The sequence below is a fragment of the Ciconia boyciana genome, chromosome 1 (assembly GCF_034638445.1).
Source record: "Ciconia boyciana chromosome 1, ASM3463844v1, whole genome shotgun sequence".
NCBI classification, from domain to species: domain Eukaryota; kingdom Metazoa; phylum Chordata; class Aves; order Ciconiiformes; family Ciconiidae; genus Ciconia; species Ciconia boyciana.
The window spans coordinates 67,769,031-67,789,264 of NC_132934.1; the positions used below are offsets into that span (position 1 = coordinate 67,769,031).

General features: G+C 38.3%; 1 protein-coding gene across 6 annotated transcripts in view; it reads left to right on the forward strand.

The window, feature by feature from the left end:
* The window catches only part of CAPRIN2 (caprin family member 2), a 36,047-nt gene extending 18,068 nt beyond the window's left edge, over positions 1-17,979 (forward strand). For 4 of the 6 annotated variants that reach the window (XM_072872710.1, XM_072872702.1, XM_072872694.1 and 1 more), the window contains exons 10-21: positions 53-172; positions 4,081-4,212; positions 4,414-4,501; positions 5,221-5,276; positions 5,918-6,019; positions 7,582-7,692; positions 8,332-8,484; positions 11,493-11,676; positions 13,327-13,509; positions 14,656-14,756; positions 15,518-15,584; positions 17,077-17,979. In XM_072872710.1, coding sequence (XP_072728811.1) covers positions 53-172; positions 4,081-4,212; positions 4,414-4,501; positions 5,221-5,276; positions 5,918-6,019; positions 7,582-7,692; positions 8,332-8,484; positions 11,493-11,676; positions 13,327-13,509; positions 14,656-14,756; positions 15,518-15,584; positions 17,077-17,645 — 1,866 coding nt within the window. In that variant the 3' untranslated portion in view covers positions 17,646-17,979. The remainder of the gene's footprint in view (positions 1-52; positions 173-4,080; positions 4,213-4,413; positions 4,502-5,220; positions 5,277-5,917; positions 6,020-7,581; positions 7,693-8,331; positions 8,485-11,492; positions 11,677-13,326; positions 13,510-14,655; positions 14,757-15,517; positions 15,585-17,076) is intronic. The other 2 variants (XM_072872718.1, XM_072872739.1) reach the window with 1 other exon arrangement.
* Positions 17,980-20,234: the final 2,255 nt, after the last annotated feature.

Sequence of the window (20,234 nt, forward strand, 5' to 3'; positions counted from 1 at the left end):
ATGCAAGATGCTTCCTAATGAGATGGGGCTCTTATTTTTTTTTTTTGTATAGGATGGAAAGATGGATGGCTTAAGTGGTGGACAAAGCTTTGATGCAGTAAGGAAAAAGGAGGGTCTCCAGTCAGCTGGAGAAATTTGCAAACTGCCTAGGAATCTTCAGAGTAATGTGCAGGTGTGCAAGTCAGCCAAATTAAACTGAATGTTGGAATATAAGGTTGTGTAAGATGGATTACTGAATTAAGTAAACAAAGCATATTTTTAAAGTATTCCAACTTTGATTTACATGGCAGACCATAGTGAAACACCATCTGGCTATTTTTCCTTAGTAGCTATTGACAAACCCTAATATCAAAAGTATATTGAATGAGTAAAAAATAGTGTACTGTCAACCTAGGTGGTTTCCATAATCACTTTTTAAAAAAAGTCTTAATTTGACTTGAGGTGCATATAAAGAACAATTAAAATAATATTTTAAACTTTTTGGATAATGAAACTTGTCTTGCCTTTGCTTATATGAAGAAAGAAGAGGCAATGTAGTGCTATAGCTGGATCCATTTCACTCCCAGGGAGAACCTGTAAATGACCTTGTGCAGGGATCTAGGCATGGTAGATAAAAGGCCTATGTCACTGCTGCTGCTTTCTGGAACTGAAATTAACCTTTACTCCCTGAAATAACTGTTACAGCTCAGACATCTTTTAATAAACTGCTCTGTTTTGAGATCTTAAAATATGCTTATTTAATTTCATGTACTATGAGGTGCAATACCTAAGAAGTTGGGCCTAAGGCAGCAGAGTGAGCTGATGTGCAAGCCTGTTAAACTGTTATTCTGTTTAAATGTTTGTGCAACCTGTGGACCAGCAAACTGGGTTAGAGCTGAATTTGTGGCCTGCTATGTGAAAGGAAAACAGTTTGGCTTTTCCTGTCATCCAGTGCCATTTAATTCATACCTGCTGTGAATGCTGCTCTGAGTAGAAAGCAAATGTTAATTGTGTATCTACGGGGCACAGCTGGTGATCACTGTTGTGGTTACAGCTTGGGAATCACAATTCCAGCTCATCTGGTACTCAACAGCTAGTGAACCTGAAGAGGAATTGAGGTCCTGTATCATAGGATGAAGTTTTACTAGTATGACATGGTTGAAATGTATGTTAGAGTAGTGTTTTGTATAAGTAGACCTTCAGTCTCTAAAAAAAAAAGTCAAGCTTTAACAGGAGTACGTAGTGTATTGGCACTTCAGCTAGTAAAATTTCAAAGTGGTCAATGTGCCTTTACATTGGTTTATTTGCAATGGTTTAACAGGTCCTAAAACAAATCTAGGCTTTTCAACTCCATTTTTTAGTCAGTTCTCTGGGTATATGTCAAAACAGTTTTTGCTGAATGCATAAGTAGTGTTGAAGTTGGGTTTCAGAAATATTGTTATGACAAATTAGGCCCTAAACTTATCAGTGCTGTGTAAAACTAACCTGAATTTTGCTTGAACCACTAGTGTTAAGTGATGTCAGCATGTGCAAGTTTGATATTAGCTGGTCTAACAGGTTACTAAACTCAGAATCTGCTACCAGCTTGTAATGACTTCCAGAAACAGTATCTAACTGTAGGCTAGAAAGAAAACTTGGTTTAAAACCATCTTAATGTCAAGTACCTGCTCTTCTTCAAAGTGTCTGTAAAGGTATAAAACCTGAAATACTTTAACTTTCTGATGCTTTTTCATCTATGTTCTGTATTGCACTTAAGTATTCTAGTTTTGAACACCTAAGTAACAGCAAAACCTCAAATGAATATGAGGTAATGTCACTATAGCTACTTCTGGCTGGTGTATTTTAATATATTGCAGGAACTAGAAAATAACTTCTACAGAATGGAGAGTCTCAATGTTTCAATCCTGGCTTAAAGCCCTAATATCATATATGTAACCTTGTATGCTTGCTCTTCTAGTTGAAGTAAAGAATGCCACCAGCATAATGCACGGAGTATGAGCTGGGGAAGGAGATGAAGACTAACAAATTGTAAAAGCATATACAGAGGATTGTATCATCTTTGCAAGCACAAGTGAAACACTGCAGTCTCTTCTGCTTCCATGCTCTTGAGGCTGTTTTTACTTGTTTGTATTTAATGTACAAGTCTAACTTGCATAGCTAGTGGACAATCTTAATAGCTTCAGACACTGCCAGACTTGACCTGGTTAGGCAACTTAAAGGTGAAAAGCTTATGTTATCCATTTGCAAACATACAGAACTAGTTTGGTGTAGTCTACTTGTGTCTTAGTAAACTGTAGTGAGGAGGAAAAGGGTAATAGAAGCATTAATCAGTGACCCATAATGAATTTACCATGACAGCGAGTGTGTTAAGATTAAGTCTGCTTGTAAGTGAGGGCTAATAGTGATGAACAGGAAGATTCAGATTCCCAGTAACTTAATCTATAACTTGCTGAGATTTAACTTGGTTCAACTGTATCTTTTGTCCTGCACTTAGATCCTTAATAGCTTTAGTTCCTGTTCATTATTGGAAACTATACAGCAATATAAACTTGCATAGTCAGTAGTTAAAAGGTAGTGCTTGTGCATCAGAAATTCTAATTATGATAGAGTAGTAAAAGGTACACTCTTCTAGCTCTAGAATAAAGTAAAACTTCTCACAGCTCAACAAGTAGTGGTTGTGTGGGCCACATTGATATTAGAAATTGAGTCCTCCAGAGTTAATGATGTGCTGCATGTACATGGATTATGCTTTGTGAAGCTCACTAAACTCTGCAAGCTTCTTCCCTGTGCATGCTATTGGAATTTCTGCAAATGCTAGTGATCAATTTCAGATTACTGTTGAAGAGGAAATGCAAGAGTGTATTTGGGCTTGTTGTCCTAAAACTGGACAAAGAGCATTTCATCAATTTGTTTTGAATTTAGTGTGACAATTAAATGTCATGACACACATATCCTTCTGCCATATAGTCTTCTAATGACTCCATACAAATAGTCAACTATACTACTGTACTGTGTACTGTAAGTAGTAACCTCCTATTAGAAAGACAAATGTTTATACTGTAGGAAAGGAAAGGCTTTCATGTGTTCCTGTGTGTCTCAACATTTGGGCCAGCTGAAATAATGCAACTGCTTAATGTCTTTAGATTTGCCTCCCTCTAGCTGCACAGACAAACATAAGAACAGCAAAGCTTTAGAGAATCACTAAAAATTACAGTTTTAAAATACTTCTAACAAGCCTACCTCTTCCCCAAGCTGCTTTCAAAAGACATTTTAGACTATCTAGGCAGTCTAATATTATTGCCACTCTGTAAATAACAGGTCTTCTGCTATTTAAGGAGTTTACTATCATGACTTTTCTGATACTTCAGACTTGCCTATTCTCTGATAAAACATTTCACTCTTGAAGTGAAGTGAGAACCAGTTGCAATGAACTGTTAAGGGACCATCTGAAACAATCAAGGAGTAATAAGGCCCTGCAGAAGCCCTTATTTAGCTACAAAGTTAGGCTCCCATGTGGGAGCACAGGTGTATTTTTCATGCTAAACTTTGAAAAGTTTAATACTTTCTGCAGGAGCTGGTGCATTGAGAGTATCTGGCTTGTTAGTGGAAGCACTTTGGTTTAATCCTGAGTAAGCTGCTTGCAATGTATCTCTTAGGTGCAGTTTCTTCAGAATGTCTGGAAATGCCATCCTAATAAAAGATCTGTACTTACTGACATGGGCTCTACTGGGAGGAAGTATGTTTTTAAACCTTAAGTGATGCAGCTTTGATTTCTAAGTTTGTTCTGGTCTTCAACTTAAATATGTAGGTTTCCTTAGATGGAGGTGCCTAATTTTGCACTAAATCCAGGCAATTTGTCTTCTGTACACTGGACTGTAAGAAACTGAATGAAGTGAATTAATTCTGTGGCTTAACTAGTTGTGGCAACAGTAAGCTGATTTTTTTTTAATGAGGCAAAAGCTTGATTCAGGAAATATCAGTAACAGCACAGAATTCCTTGGCCCATGGTGTCTGACACCTATAGGTTGGTCTGGAAATCTATTAGATAAGGCAGTTTGTCTTGCTTCCAGTATTAGATTTAATATCTTTTCTCCTTATTAGGTGCCTAAACCTGTACATCAGCCAGCTGCAGAATTTTGCTCTACTTCAACTCTTCCAAAAGATCCAGTACTGAGAAGGGAAAAACTTCAGGATCTGATGACTCAGATACAAGGGACTTACAACTTCATGCAAGTATGTTTTTCTCCTCTGTTGTAGCACAAAGCTCCAATTCCTACTGAGTTAGGGAAAACAGTGCTGACAATGTGTTTGCACTGAATGAATGAATCTAGCTCTAAATAGCTAGATTCAAATTGTCATTGTCAAATGAGTGTGTTTCATTTGTATCTAGAGTTTAATTTTTTTTCTCCCAACCGATGATCCTTTTTTCAAAAGGAATCCATTCTGGATTTTGATAAAGCTTCACCAAGTGCCATTGGTTCATCCCAACCACCTTCAGTTACTCCAGCAAGTAGTCCTGTAGGTAGGTAATACTGTAAGTGTAAATTGTATGTAAGCTTTTGCAAACACTTAACAGGGTTTGGGCTGTAGATCAGTAGGTGTGGTGAAGACAGCTTGTCTAATTATAAAGAATACCAATGTCTGCTTAAAAGAAGGCAGCTCGAGCCACCTACCTGCTTATTTGTTGCTGGAGGTGGCTTAAGTTGGTGCATCTGCCTGGAAATGGAATACTTGTACAATCGTTGTCTGGCATGTGCATCTGAACCCAGCTGCAGAATTGACATGCTGTGTCTGCGTTAATGAACTTGTCTAGATGTGGTCTATATAGACACAAGCTGTGAATGAGCTCAGGGTAAAGAGCAGTCTTCTAGCTACACTTAGAAAACTGGAACTTTCTACCATGGGCCATGTTAAGAAACTGTTTGGGTGGCTCTTGGGCTGTAAAACACAATTACCCAGTTTATTAAATATTCAATTGCTTTTTTTAATCTGGAAAGTGGGTATCTATTGTGGTAGAAATATCTTTATCATTGACATTACCTGTTGTCTTTTACAAAAAAGAAACTGAAGTTTTTGATTGGATGTAGCTTACTGATGCTAAGTGTAAATATTTGCAGTGCATACACTAAAAATAGTGTGCATCTAAATATACCAAATGTTTTAAAGTATAACCGTGCACTGAAACTACATGTAGTGTTCGAATTTAAAGGTAAATGTTGCTTAATGTGTTCTTTTTTACAGCTTCAAAAGAACAGAAACTGCCAAGTCAGAGTGATTTTCTTCAACAGCCCCTTCAAGTAAGTTGAAGTTAGGACTGCCCTGAACAGGCAGAGCTGTAGCCAAAGAAGGATATAGAAGTTATTCACTAGAATTGACTTGGTACTTTAATTGTTTTTCTTGTCAGTAGTTTTGTAACAAATGTCATATAACTTAGTAGCTTGCAAGTCTAAGATCACTCAAATGCTGACAGTTGGCTGCTCTGCTGCTTGAAAAGCAGCAACAAATGTTTGAGGTTTCTTGAAGTAAAACAGTATGTTGAAGACACGCTGAAACAGTTTGAATATTTAATCCATAGATTCAAGTCACAGCTAATAGTTGTGTGCAGGAGAACATGCTGCTTCTTTCCTAGGTAGTGCATGTCTTCATCTTTGAGATCCTCACTTATGCCAAAGATGTAGTGTCTTGAGTTTTGGCAGCCATGGTTAAGTGAACCTTAAATTCACTTACTGTGCTTGCCTGTCTTGCTGCTTTGGCTTTTAAATAGGTTTCCTTGCCACTAACAAGAATTCCTAAGAAACTTAGGCTAACTGGTCAAAGCACTTCAGCTCCTGCCTCATTCTGAGGTTTACTTGGAAATGCCTAGAATGTGAGTTTCAGTGAAACCAAACATTTAAGATAATATTTCAAAACCTTATCTCAGTTTTTCTCTTCTTGCAAGGCTGCTGCTTCATCCATGACACTGCATGGTTCAAATACTTCCCTAGCATCTGCTGATCAGACTCTTTCTGGCTCTGAAACTGAAGACTTGGTGACACCACAGGTAATATACTCCTGGGATTCACTGGCATTTAAAGATCTGTGCTATAGCCAGCCCTAACAAAGCTGTGGTGGGGCCTCTCCTAAATAACTGTTCTTGAACGACACACTTGCATTCTGCCCCTGTAACAGCAATAGTATAGCCTATGTTCTGGAATGCTTAAAGATGGCTGGAAAAGTCTTCCTAATACTGCATGAATGCAAAGTGAACAGTCTGCCCCTTGAAATGGGAAGAGTGTGGGATGAAAAATGCAGGCTAGAAAGTATGGTGCCTATTCTTGTTGGGAACATATGAGCAGCATAAATATTTGCTTTGGTTACAGTGTAGAATACTCCCTCTAATGACAACATAGAGGATGCATAAATTGGGATGGATATTGCCATGAAATAGCAGACTTCTGTGTAAGCCGAAGACTGACGTGTGTTCTCTCAAGCACTAACTGAAGAAATACTGGGAATCTGATTTACTGAGGTTTAGCCAAGACCTCAAACTTTGCTTTCTTAACTGTATTTATGTGCAGTTAAATCTTAAACTAGCATTCAAATATTGTTTAGAGTTGACAATAGTGTTTCAATTTATGCAGATCACTGTCTTAAAGATCTCTTGCTAAGGGTTGCTGTGCTCAGAAACATGGCTGAGTCTTACCTGTTGCACACTCTAATACAGTGTATGAAGATTATAATGGGGAAATGTTTATGCTTTTAAAATGTTTTTTTGCTGATGTACATGCTATCAGCATACTGTGCATACAGCATTTACTCTGTTCCTTAATATACTGTATAGTTGAATATAACAGTCTTGACAGTGATATTATAGTTTTGCTGCCTCTTGAATCAGCAGTTTTGGCCTGGTTCTTGACACCTTCTCTCACTTCTACAGTGTCACAAGACTACTTCTGCTGACAAGGATTAAACAATTTTGCTGTTTACTATGCATCCAGAAAACTTGTGCTGTGCTATAATGTAGAACATCTGATTTAATAGAATGTTCTGAAGTTTTTTGCAAACTTACTGTTTGGAATTAGGGTTGTTTGTGCCTAGCATATTTCTAGTCCCTTAGGCTGGAAGTGTGGTGTCTTTCTCTTCCAGTTCTGCTTCTCATGGAAAGTAGTAATAAGCTTTGGTCCCAGCACAACCAGGGAATACACCCAGGTTTTGCAAAGGCAAACCAAAGTTTGGCTCTGAATCCTTGTTTGACAGAGCTTACCAAAAGTTTAACATCAGACATGTCTTTCCACTTAGTTCAATGAGACAGGTATGTGTCACAAACTTAATTGTAAATAACTGCTTGAAGCAATCTACAGTTCTTAAAATTACTGACTTTGCAGGGCTAGTTGTACAACCTGTTGTGTAAGAAGGGTAATCTAAGTCTGAATCTAAAGCTAATTACTTGGTGCTTTTGGTTAAGATGACTATTCAGTACACTTACTTTGGACTTAACATTTGTCATGGTCTCTCAAAATCCACTTGTTTCAACTTACGCACTGGTATTTCATAGCTCTACCAGAACTTTGTGCTTTCTGCAATACGTCTTGTAATAGCAGGTGCATGTATGGCTTCTTCTAGGCATCAGCATCACTTTCTCAAGAGACTGAGAAATATACTTCCCAGCCACTGTATCAGACAAGTTCACATATTTCTGAGCCACTGATACCTAAAAAGATTGAAATTGCCCAGGTGAGCATCACAAATACAGGTAAGGTAAACATATTGGTTGCTGAAATGTGTCTAGAGCCTTACATTCCTTTTGACTTATGATTCCTATAAATATTGGTATTCTAAATCAACACTTAATTTTGCTGTCTGCACAGATGAGACTTAATGCTGGTTAATACTCTGTCTGTACAACTCAGCATTGTTTCTAATCTGAAATGTAATTGATTAAGTTGGGAGGGAAAAAAATCAAACCCCCTAAACTTACTGAGTTCCTTTGGAAAAGAGAAGTTACTCTTAATATCAGCCAGAGAATCATCTTCCAATAAATGGAACAGAGGGCATTCTATGCTTCCTTAGTGGTGGGGAAAAAACACCTAATGTCTCTTTATTGTGAAATTATTACAATGAGTGGTATGTATAGTAGCTTGTAGGCACATTTCACTTAATCAGCAGAGACTGCAATAGAAGTACTGTTTGCTGAGGATGCACAGCAAGATTTGAAATTGTAAGCAAAAGCTATTTTGTAGCTCTGCTATGTCCAAATGTCATCCTGTAGAAACTGCTGACTTCTGTCAGTCTAGGCTTTAGAACAAATTAACTGCTTCTGTTACTGCCTGATAACTATCTAGTGACCTTTCATTACATTTGTTCTTCCCTCAGGCAACTATTCCCCTCACAAGTGAGCCACAGTCACCGTTGCCTACTTCAAGCACCTCCATGTCGCCAGTACCACCAGCGCAAAGCTTTCAGTCTCCTCCAGCAAGTAGCAGTTCTGTCACAATAACAGCAGCTCCCTTTCAGGCTATGCAGACTGTAAGTATGCAACTTGAGGCCAGAGAAGAATACTTGACAGTAATCCTAATAACTTAGTCCTGATACTAGGGAACTGGCTCCTCTTGATATAGTACAGAACTTGATAGATCATTTTGGTGTTTTAATGTTAAAAGCATAGATTAGAACTCTGCTTCTCCAGTGTCTTCAGAACTTAAAACAGATCATCTAAGAACAGAGATCCTGGTTTTGCTCTGTATAGTCCCAAAATCTAATACTGGGATATTGTAGTAGCCTCAAGGAACTAAGAGGGAGAAGTCAGACCTGAAATCAATAGATGTCCCAAGGTAAAGTTGACTGTACTTAAACTGTTCTTACGCATAGACTTTAAATAATAAAGACTGCAGAGGAGACAGGGAATCCTGAAGTATACAGCTGTTAGAACTAAAAGCTTTCTGAAGCCTGAACCTGTCTTGTTGCTTTTTAAACTGTTTGCTTTAGTGGGGTAAAACTCAGTCCACTGGAATCATGGAAAATGTGTCCTTGATAAAGACTGGTGTAGCTCATTATCTGATCTTGTTATCAAGTAGTCAATCTAGATGTCTAGGCAATAGTCCACACAGACTGAGTAGTGTTTCTTGCAAATGGATATTATTTTTTTAGGCTGTACATCATTACTAATGTTCTCTAACATTACCAGACAGTAGCAATGTTAGTAATCTGCAGTGCAAGCTTAGAGGGACTCGGAGGAAGGGTCTCCATTTAGCTGTTAACGTTTCCTTCCCTGTACTTGGTCTTATTTACACCTCTGATACCTCTTTTGGAAGATGCTAGAAACCTTCATTTAATGTTCTTGCTCAAAAGCAAGCATAGAAAGAGGTCATTGAGATTCTCCAAAGGCATTGTCCACTTCAACAAATGTACCAGTGCAGTTCCACAACTTGCTGGACAATCTGCATCTTGCAGTATTGACAGATGTAGTAGAATTTGGAAGAAGGTAGCTAATAGCCTTTCAAAGAACCAGAATTAATGACTAAAACATTTATGACATCCTGGTGTGGTCTGTAGTAAATCATTACCATGACTTTTTTTCTCCTTGGTTTTTTGTATTTCTAGAAGAGGTTCAAGTAGAACCTGAGAGGTACAGAATTTTGATATACATCACAAATAAGGCAAGTGGTGGTTGGGAGGTGGTTCTTTCTAAGCCAGATCTATTTAAATTATGCTAAGTGGCTAGGTGGTGATTTTTCATGAAAGTGGAGAAATAGCAGCATGTTATGATCAAGGAATTCAGAGTCCTTCTGGGGCCCCAGTCTATAAGGTAAGCATCTGTCATGATACAAATATGGAGTCTTGGTCTCAGTCATTCTGATTATATCTGAACCTAGTGTCTGTGTTCAGAGTGCTTTTGATCATAATGGTACCACTGAAAGTTCACTTGAATTAATGCTGTGGTGTTTTCAGGTGTTAAATGTTCAAGATTTCTCTTGGGATTTTTGACTCAAACTGGCAAACATCTGTCACTAAATCGCTAACATGTTATTCCTCTTGTAGTGGTAGCAGTTGAACTTTTTAGTGCAGGGTTTTCTTCTTCCCTACACTGCTTAGATTCTCACTGCTGCCAGGAAAACACAGCCATTGGATTTCAGTCGATAGCCAGGAGTCAGATGGTTCCTTGCCTAATAGTGGTAGTACAGTGACAGTAATGGAAGCATCTGATTACATGTCCTCAGATGTCTGAACATCCTATTGCTGCCATTGTGCTTGTGGAAGCTTAAAGGCAGATCCTACCTGTAGCCCTGCTCCTTTATTACAATTCCACCTGTAACCCTCATTAGGGAAAAAGTAGACCACTTGCTACAAATACTCCAGGATGTGGGTGTTGACAGGCTGAATGCACAGCATCCTCAAATTTATTTCAGAAATTTCTAAAGAAAGAAATTTCTTTAGAAAGATGAAGCAATCACTTTGCTTCATCTGGTAAAGTAAAAAAAAAACAAACCAGAATTTGTGTTATTTTATAATGGTTCAAAATTTATACTCAACACTTCAGTATCATGAAGGATTTCTTTGCTGGCTCCCTCTTGGAGGCAGTACTTGGTTTCTTGACCCTGGAAAAAGTGTTCCTTTCCCATTTTAATTAGAGGCTTCTGCAAATGAGGAGAACTGTCAAGCTGTGAAGCTGCTCCTTGCATCTAGCTGTAGTTTTGCCCTGGTCTGTCTTCAGACAGTTGATAGTCTTGGAAAATGGTCAGGTACACCTCTAGACTCAGTATCAGTACTGCTGACAGCTCTTCATGTGAAATTTAGATTCTTTTACTCAAAATAGACTTCTTTCCTATTTGATCTTGATACTAGTTGTCACTTGATAGCATCAATTCTGGTAATTTTGCGTTATTGGCTCTAAAGGAATATAGTCACTTGAGTGACTGAACTCTGGTTGTTTAGATCTAACTAACAGTAATATCTGTGCACCACCTTACTGCCCAGGCTATAACATTAACATTTGAATTACAAGACTGTTACTTAGGTTACGTGTTTACTCTGAGGGGACTTAAAATTAATAGGAAAGTTGAGGCTCAATTCACCAAAGGGTATCTAATATGGTATTTGAATGGATAGTAGTGTTATGTCAGGTTCCAAGACATGTATAAAGATGCAGATTCTTCCCAAATGTGAATATCTCATCTCAGTATAGGCTGTCACAGCTTCAGGTCAAAAGCAGGTAGGCAGTGAATTTAACAGTGGATTTCCTATAGAAGGAAAATAGCTTACTGTATGGTAGCTGTTCTGTTGATCAAATATGGTAGCTGTGGTCAATCAAGCTATGTTTCTTGGGTAGCAGCTATGTAAGCAGGAGTAAGTTCTATAAGTTTACTGAGAGGGAAGAAGATGGGTTGAAGTACAATGTTCTTGATTATTTCTAAGAAACAGTTGGTGTTCTAGAAACTGATCTAGGCATATGGATTTAAACCACAGCGTAGCAGGGTGGTGGTGTTAGGCAGAGACTTTAGCTGGTAGTGTTAAGCTCTTGTCTTGAAATGTTGTAGGTATTTAAAGTGAATGCACCACTGCCTCCGCGTAAAGACCAGGAAATTAAAGAGGATTCTTCGTATTCGGCAGGATATAACCAGAGTTTCTCTACAGCAAGTACACAGACTCCTCCTCAATGCCAGTTGCAATCTTCTCATGTTGCAGAACAAACCTCTCTTTCACAAGAACCTCTATCTTCAGGTGAGAACTGTACTTGTATCTGTATTTCAAGTAGTCTTTATAGATCTTCAGGTTATAGTAGTATTTTAATTCATTAACATGTGCTGTGAGTTCTAACTCAGTGAAATTCTTAAACACTGTTATGTAGCACCTGTTAACATTAAGGTTACATCAGCTCCAATCTAGTTGATGGTATGGAATAGAAACTTAACTTCAAAACTGCTAACAGGATGAAAGGCTGCTTCAGTCTTCCATACTAGTTGCATGGACAGTGTCACTTACATGCCTGAATTTCCCAGTAGGTGGGAAATTCAAGTATGCAGTGATACTAGTCAGTCAAACAATTGTTTGCTTGGGATTGAAGCAATTATGAAATACTCTTATTTGGAACCATTAATTTTCTCTCTGGTAATAGACACTAGTGTTGTCTAGTGCTGGGAGTTGCTGAATACTAAATAAGAAAGTTGGGATAAGTTTTCAGTCTGACCTGAGGAATACTAAACTTCTAATAAGTGGGGTCTTGAGCTCGCTCATTCAACACAAAACTGACCTGCTTGACATTCAGATGGTGTACCAGGTGAATTTATGTAGCTGACTAAATCTGAAATGAAACTAGCCCCTAAATATGCCTGAAACATGTTCCAGCATGAAAGGAAGCTGACAACTAGGGACATGCATTTATAAGACTATCTAATCAAGTGACTCAAGGTCATTTAAAACTATTTTTCTGCCAGAGGAATCTCTGTAGGAATTACACTAGAAATAGACTGATGCTGTGTAAAGTCAGTGAGACACACGAAGATTAAGAGCTCCAAAGAACAGTATAAGTATAGCAGTCAGGAAAGCATGTTTAGCTTGAATGTTCCTTCTCATCACTGGCACTACAGGTGATCTGCCTTCTATACAGTTTTTTGATGGAACATCATGATTTTTTGATTAATCTTGTGCAGTGGCTCTGCACGGACTTCAGAAAGGGGTTTAGACTGTCACTCTGGATCAGTTTTAAGCTTTTTGGGTTGATATAAAGCATGGTCCTGTGGAAACACATTCATGGTTGCAAGGTCTGTAGCTAAACCTAACTACTCAACCACCCTGTGAGTGAAAAGCATTCCTGAATACCTGTTGCTTGTGGTTGAACTGCCTAATATGTGGTAGGAATGTCTGTTGAAGAGACTGAACCCAAATATCTAGCTTTCCACAGCTGTCTTATTGCTATCTAGATAAGATTGAGTTTGTCTCATCATTTTGAAGGATGTCAACACTGAGGTGACCTAGTTTATCAGATAGACCACTGAGGTCTTGCTAGTAGAACAGTGTTGGTTGTAAGTGAAAATCCTTAATCAGGTGTTACCTGATTTTATTCTAGCTTGTTATTTTCTTGATGCTGCTAGCAAGCTTGTTCTGACCTAGGCAACTGAATCTTGTTGAATGCATTAGAGGCTTACACTGACAGCCTCAGCTGTCTACAGTGTACTTTAACAAGCTTTACACTCTACAGAACAAAGGGGAGGATCCCCCACTTATTTGGAGTAATGAAGGGGCACAAGAACAGGATATTCAGAGCAGCTTAATCAGTCTCTGAACTTCCTAATGCTGCCCTTGTTTCTAGGTGTGGTAACTTATTATAGTTACAAAAGCTTTGAATTCATCTGTGCCTTCTGTTTTAAACAGTGAATTATCAACCCGATGGAGCTGTTCCTGTTAGCAATGGTAGCCTTGCCTTTTATCCAGCACAGACTAATGTTATTCCCAGACCCCCTCAGCCTTACCTTAACAGTCGTGGGTCTGTCAGAGGATCTGCTAGAGGTGGAAGGTCACTGGCTAATTCGTATCGTTCCCCTGGTGGATACAAAGGTATGTATGTATTACTACCACCTTAGAAAATAAAAAAATCTAATGTAGTAACACTAGAACATGATTTAACACAACATGGTATTAAATTTAGGTTCCATATGTGAAACTTCTTAAAACAAGACTTTAAGAGCAATGTACAGAGAACGGGGTCTTCCTTTGTAGAATTTAAGCAAGTTCATTCTGACTTACTTGTAGTCCCTGTACTTTAGGTGTCAGGTGAGCTGGCAGAGCAATTTCATAGCCTATTGAACTATGAAAGTAGAAACTTTCACTAATAGGTTATTTAATTACTTAATTGTATAGACTTTTCTGCTTGCTATGTCATTTACCCTTCTGAACTTTTTACCCCCTTTATTCTTTCTCTTGGCATCTGTCTTGCTAACATTCTGGGCAGGTATTTTCTCTTCAGGTGTCACTTGCAGTATTTGCCCAAAACAGGATACTCTTTGCTTAGCACTACTGGCTTCAATATTACAAGGATTGTTTGGTCTCTGCAAATCAGTTGCTGTCTGCTGCCAGCTGAAGTACTATGGAAAGTTTCAGCTGACTCTCAGCAGATAACAACTAAAGGTTGTTGACAGCTGTGGCCTATTCCCCTTTGAAGTGGAAGGGCACTTAGTCTGTGATAGAAGTTGTTTCAGTTACTGGGCTGAGACTGCTCAATACCCTGTTAGGAATGTGTACCAGAAAATGAGTTATGTAGTTCTAACTTACCAGCAGTTAAGGTTTAGTAGTTAGTCTAATAGCTAAAGATGCTAAATATATATTACTTAAATGTATAACGGTCATAGCTGAGCATCTGTAATAGCAAAAGAAAGCATTTCTTAATTCTGCTCAATCCTGTCTCTGGATCTAGCAAGTTTTTCAGCTGTTCTGTGAAGTCCTGTTAATATCAAACAGGTGATTATTAAGGTCTGATGTTAATACTTCTAAACATGTAATTTTGATACATATATTGGGTAGTTCAGAGTAGTTAATCAAATGCATTCTTTATAGGAGTAGTGAGACTCTGAAATAAGGAATAGATGTGTAATTCATAATGTAATACACATGATAATTGCCAAAAGGGAGCTCTAGTTGTAGTCTGGACTTGTACTTGTAAACCAAACCATGAATAACATTGAATAACCAACCTTATTTGAACAGGCTTTGATGCTTACAGAGGCTCACCTTCAATAACTAATGGCAGCTATGGCCAGCTGCAGTTCCCTGGTAGAGACTATGCTGGAATGCCATATTCTCAGAGGGTAAGCACTGACTTTGTTTCCAGCAGCCTTCTTGAGCACTGTATGGGAGATAAGTCTTCTAATACTATAGCTTTTCATTATCCTAACAGGTGCACTACTCTTTACGAGCTAGAATTTAGTTTTGTTTCCTGGATGAAACCCTTTTTTGGAACAGTAGACAGCAGTTGAAATAGGAAGTCAGTTCAGACAGATAAGATCTCTCTGACAGGTTGATTTGAGTCTGAAGGGAATTTCCACAGTGCAAACAGATGGCAAATAAGATGTGGCACAATGAGTCCATTTTACTATGGATTTTAAAGTTAGTCCTCAATGCCTCTGTAGTATAAAATAACAAACTCTTACATGGGTTACTGAGAATGTGGTTAGGCAAAAAAACCCCCAAAAACAATGTGTAAGAAAGCAAAGGTTCCTGGTGGGAGGAGGGTCTTCAGTTTTGAAATGAAATATATTCTTCTGTACAGGCTCACAGACTTGTAACAAACCTGAGGTTTAAGGTAATGCTCAATGAACTGAACTGAATGTATAGTTAAGAAGCTAACTTGCTAGAACCAGCATTGAAATAGCTCTTTAATTTCATACAAGCTATTGTAAAAGTAGATTTTCCATAAATAAGGCTGGCTGTCTACATCTTGATTCTGAACTCCATTGTCTATTCTAGAGCTTGGATTAATTGTGCAAATGAAAAAAATACTATATTTGTTAGTCCCATTTGTTTTCAGATTTGCTCATAGCAATCTTACTAATGCTTCTGTTCTTTTTAGGATGTTAATTACCAGCAGTGCTATAAACGAGGTGGGATAGCTAGTGGACCTCGAGCAAATTCAAGAGGTAAGGCTAACATCAGGTTCCCAGTGGTATATGTATGTGCTTGGGCATAGCAGATGCTGAAGGTGGAATGTTACTGTGAATAGCAGGGAGAAGTGTACTATCACTGATCAAATAGATCAAGCTTGGTATAAATTAACCAAGATAAATGAAAGCTTAAGTACTGCTCTTAGACACTCAGTATTGCATAGCAGCAGATTTAGTGTCACCTCCCAATTTGGTGTCTTCACGTGTCAAAGTTCTGAACAATGGTGCCTTACTGAACTTTCTTCACAAATAAACTGACCAGGAAATACACACAGGGTGGTTCCCATGTTGCATTTGGCTTCATCCCTTAATTGTATGGTCTTCCCTGATTCTGGGTGAGCTATCGGATCCCAGAAACTTTAAGATAGCTTTTTCTATGAAAAATAGTTTGTTTAGGAATACAGGTTTACTCTGTACTTCTATGCTGGAGTACAAAACCTAAAGAAATAACGCAAGACTAGCTGTTTCAATCCAAGCATGAATAGCATGTATTTTGAGAAGTTGTAGACAAGGTGATTTAATCCTGGAAAATGTGCTGGAAAAAGCTAGACTTAGTGCTGTAGGTGGAAAGAAAGATGAATAGTAATTATAGATCACTACTTTGAAGAATAAGGGAAATTATGGTGTATCATGGAAACTGTTTTAAGATAAAGCAGGTCCTCTCTCAGGGAGGACTCACGGACTATACTTCAGAAGATAGTTAAAAGAAATACGATACTGTGGTGAGTTAACAGTAGATATCAGTAAGGTATCAGTAGCAACTTTACTTAGTTTTATTTGGTATCTTAAGGTGTTCCTTTCCAGTGGAAATAACAGTAGCTTGAAACTTGAGGGTGACTGCTTTAAATTTCTTAGATCCATTAGTGTTTTCATTCTAGACCCTTTTAACTTGGATATTTGAAAAGATAAATGGCTTCATTTTGGGGAATGAGGTGCAGAAAGCTTAAAAGCAATTCTAGTTCTTCAGACTTAAAATATTCTAGCATCATAAGTTGATATGACAAGAATGCAGCTCCAGAAGAACAGTATTGAGGTAACTTGAAGTGCAAAATTCAGGTCTTGAAGGTGATTGAAAGACTACTTGGCTCTTGGTAATCCTTCCAATTTTTTCAGAAATTTTATTTTATCTCCACTCAGAAGCTAGCATATGCTTTTATGGTAATATATGTATGTGGCAAATAGTAAAGCTAAAACTATTCCAAGCTAGTGCCCTCTCCCACTTAAAAGTATGATAAGTCATTGTTCATAGTTTACATTATGGTCCATCCTGCTGAATGCTGCAAGTGTGTGGTGAGTTTGAACCAGCTTCAAAGTTCTGTTCTCACTGGGGTTCTTTGACAACTTCCTGTAGCTGAAAGACAAATCTGTTGCAAAGCCCATACACTTGCTGCTTAAGACTATGCCTGCAGGTTGAAGGGTCTCCTTCTGTTTGTAATACTTATTTATCATTGCTAATGATCTTTAACAGCAGGGTGGAGTGATTCCTCTCAGGTGAGCAGTCCAGAACGAGACAATGAAACCTTTAACAGTGGGGACTCTGGACAGGGAGACTCCCGCAGCATCACCCCTGTTGATATGCCAGTGACGAGCCAAGCTGCCACCATACTACCAGTGCATGTCTACCCCCTTCCGCAGCAGATGAGAGTTGCCTTCTCTGCTGCTAGAACATCTAACTTGGCCCCTGGAACTCTAGACCAGCCAATTGTGTTTGATCTGTTGCTGAACAACCTTGGAGAAACTTTTGATATCCAGCTTGGTAGGTTCAACTGTCCAGTGAATGGTACATATGTCTTCATCTTCCACATGCTGAAACTGGCTGTAAATGTTCCCCTGTATGTGAATCTCATGAAGAATGAAGAGGTCCTAGTGTCAGCATATGCAAATGATGGGGCTCCTGATCATGAAACAGCTAGTAATCATGCAGTCCTGCAGCTGTTCCAGGGAGATCAGATCTGGTTGCGTCTGCATCGGGGAGCCATCTATGGAAGTAGCTGGAAATATTCCACCTTTTCGGGATACCTCCTTTATCAGGACTAAAATCAGTGCGTTGTTTACAAAAGAGCTGCTCCAAACACCTTGGTGGAGGGGGGTGGGACAAGCTTTGCACTTACTACTACTGACTTTATAGAAGATATATGGTTCCATTATTGGGGGAAATGATGGTCCTGTTGTGCAAGGTGAAATCATGGAGTTGGGGTACTGAATCAGCACTAATTTGGCACTTTATCAGTTGTGATGTAGCCTTGCTAGTAAAGCTGTGAATGTATATTGTTTGCACTTACCCTAAACTGTATTAATGTCCAGCTTACTACACTATTGATTGCCTCAAGTATGGGCTATTCACAATGCCTTGTTGTGCCTCAATAAAACAAGTTAATATGCATTTTAGTATTAATCTTGCCAGTGGTCTTTATTTTTAAAATAGATCAAACTGTGCTTATTCCTGATGTGGGGTATACATGCATGCTATTACATAGAACTGGTCTTCAAGTTTCAGTAATTCAGGGTAAACTGTATAGCTTAAATGGGATTAATTGTTTTAGTTCTTGCTTGATGCCATTCTCAAGAGTGTTCCCTTGATCAAAATGAATTCAAGATTTAGTTGCATACCTGCTTCCTTTTTAACCAAAAGGTCAAGAAATTGGAAGTGAAATGCTACATACTTAATTAGGTCTACCTATTTTAAATGCATATCCTGTTGAAATCTAGCTTTGTCACATCACCTATCCTTCAGTAGTGATGTAGTTGAAATTTTTAAACCTCAAAACAGTCACTGAAGGGCTGGCTCACACTTAGTTACTCAGCTGCAATAAATTTTAAAGTTAAAATTGACCCTTGTGAAGCACAAATGTGTGGCTTCACTCCCCCATGAGACTTGAATTGGATTGTAATGCAACTTATCTCCTCCTTTCAGAGAACTGAGGAACTTGGTATTTGTAGTTGAAGCCTGCTGCTTGCATTTTAAATCAAACCTGAATACAAATGCTAGGAAGCATTTATGAAATTCCTTTCTTTCAGCTAAAAGGCTATGTGACCAGTCTTCAATCTTTTGTGGCCTGAGAACTGAAGAGCCATGATGTATGTCCTTGTCTAAGCTGCAGCATGTCAAATGCTATGAAGCATTTCAATGTTTAAAATGGAAGTATGAACTAGTAAGAAGACTGTAGGTCACTGGCTCTTTCTACTTTTAAAAGTTTCAACAGTTTGTAGCAGTAGGAAGTACTTTACCTGAACGTACTAAGGTAGCTAGTGCAAAAGCCTAACTGGTATATCTAAGGATGAACTAGAACTATGCAAAGTAAAAGCAGTTCAGCTATCTTTTTAAATGAAAGTAAAAACCTAAATGGAATATATTTCAGACCTGATATAAAACTGCTGTTTCTTGGTAACTGGTTTCACAACTTCAAACAGTTCTCCCCTACTACCATGCAGATGCCACAAAACAAGTTGTCTGGCATGACTTCATCAAGTTACTGCCATAAAGATCTTGGTTTTATTCCAAGCTTAGATTTCTTTTTCATATAGATTTTTGGGGGTTGATCACTTCAAGTCTTGGTTTAATTCCTTTGGCAAATTCTGAGATGAGAAATTTGAGGTAAAGCTTTAGGGAACCTAGTTTTTTAGCACTACAGACAAAAATATCAAGCCTTAACCATTGAATACTAAACCTGTATTTTTAAACTTGCTAATTCTGACTTGAGCCAATGAAGAGGCTTATTTCTAGAACACCCTCAATAAAGGCTAAGTGGCAGGAGTTGAACTAGCACTTTCTTCCCCTCAAACTGTTAATACACAAGGAGAGTTAATATGGGAATATAGTAGATAGGCCTAAGTGCTAGGATAATTTTCAGCTTGCGATAGCTTTGCAGCTGTGGACAAACAGACTTCATTGCTTTTCTAACAGACCTATAGCTCTGGATTTTTAGACATCTAGAGCGCTGATCCAGTCACTCCTCTCCCATGCTGTCTGCATAGGGACTAGTAAACAAATGGGTCCTATTCTGTGTATAGTAGCAGGGTATCCTGTGTGCTTCAGAGTGCCTTAGCGCAGGCTTCTTCATTTAGCATGCAGCTGATCCTACTTGGTTTTATTATATGACCTTGTATGATGGATTTCTTAGTTTTAAGAACAAGTTATCAGTACTTCTAAGTATTGCTAATAAGCTTGGCCTTTGGTAACCTCAAATATGTGATTACCATGAATACATGAAGCACATGTTTTCTAATGCTCCAGTTCAATCAAGTCTGGACAATTGCTTGGTAGACCTATTTGTTTGGGACTTATCTTACTACGTACTGGTGGATCTAGCAAAGCTTTTATGTATCTCTAGCTTGCATAGGTTTAAGATATGAGGTAAGCATCTCAATTTCAGAGCTGGTTGTCCATCTGTATAAGATGGATTTTTAAATTCCTAACTATAGGAGTACACACAGTCACAGCAAGAAGTGTGAAGACACAATGAAACATGAAATCTAATCATTACACCATTCCTTGATAGTAAACTTGACCATAAATCCATATAATGGATTGCTTTAAAGACTTCATACTTTTGTAAGCTTTATCAGCCTCAATTGGAATAATCTCTACAGTACCAGCTACTTTAAAATAAAAAGTCATTTCCCTCT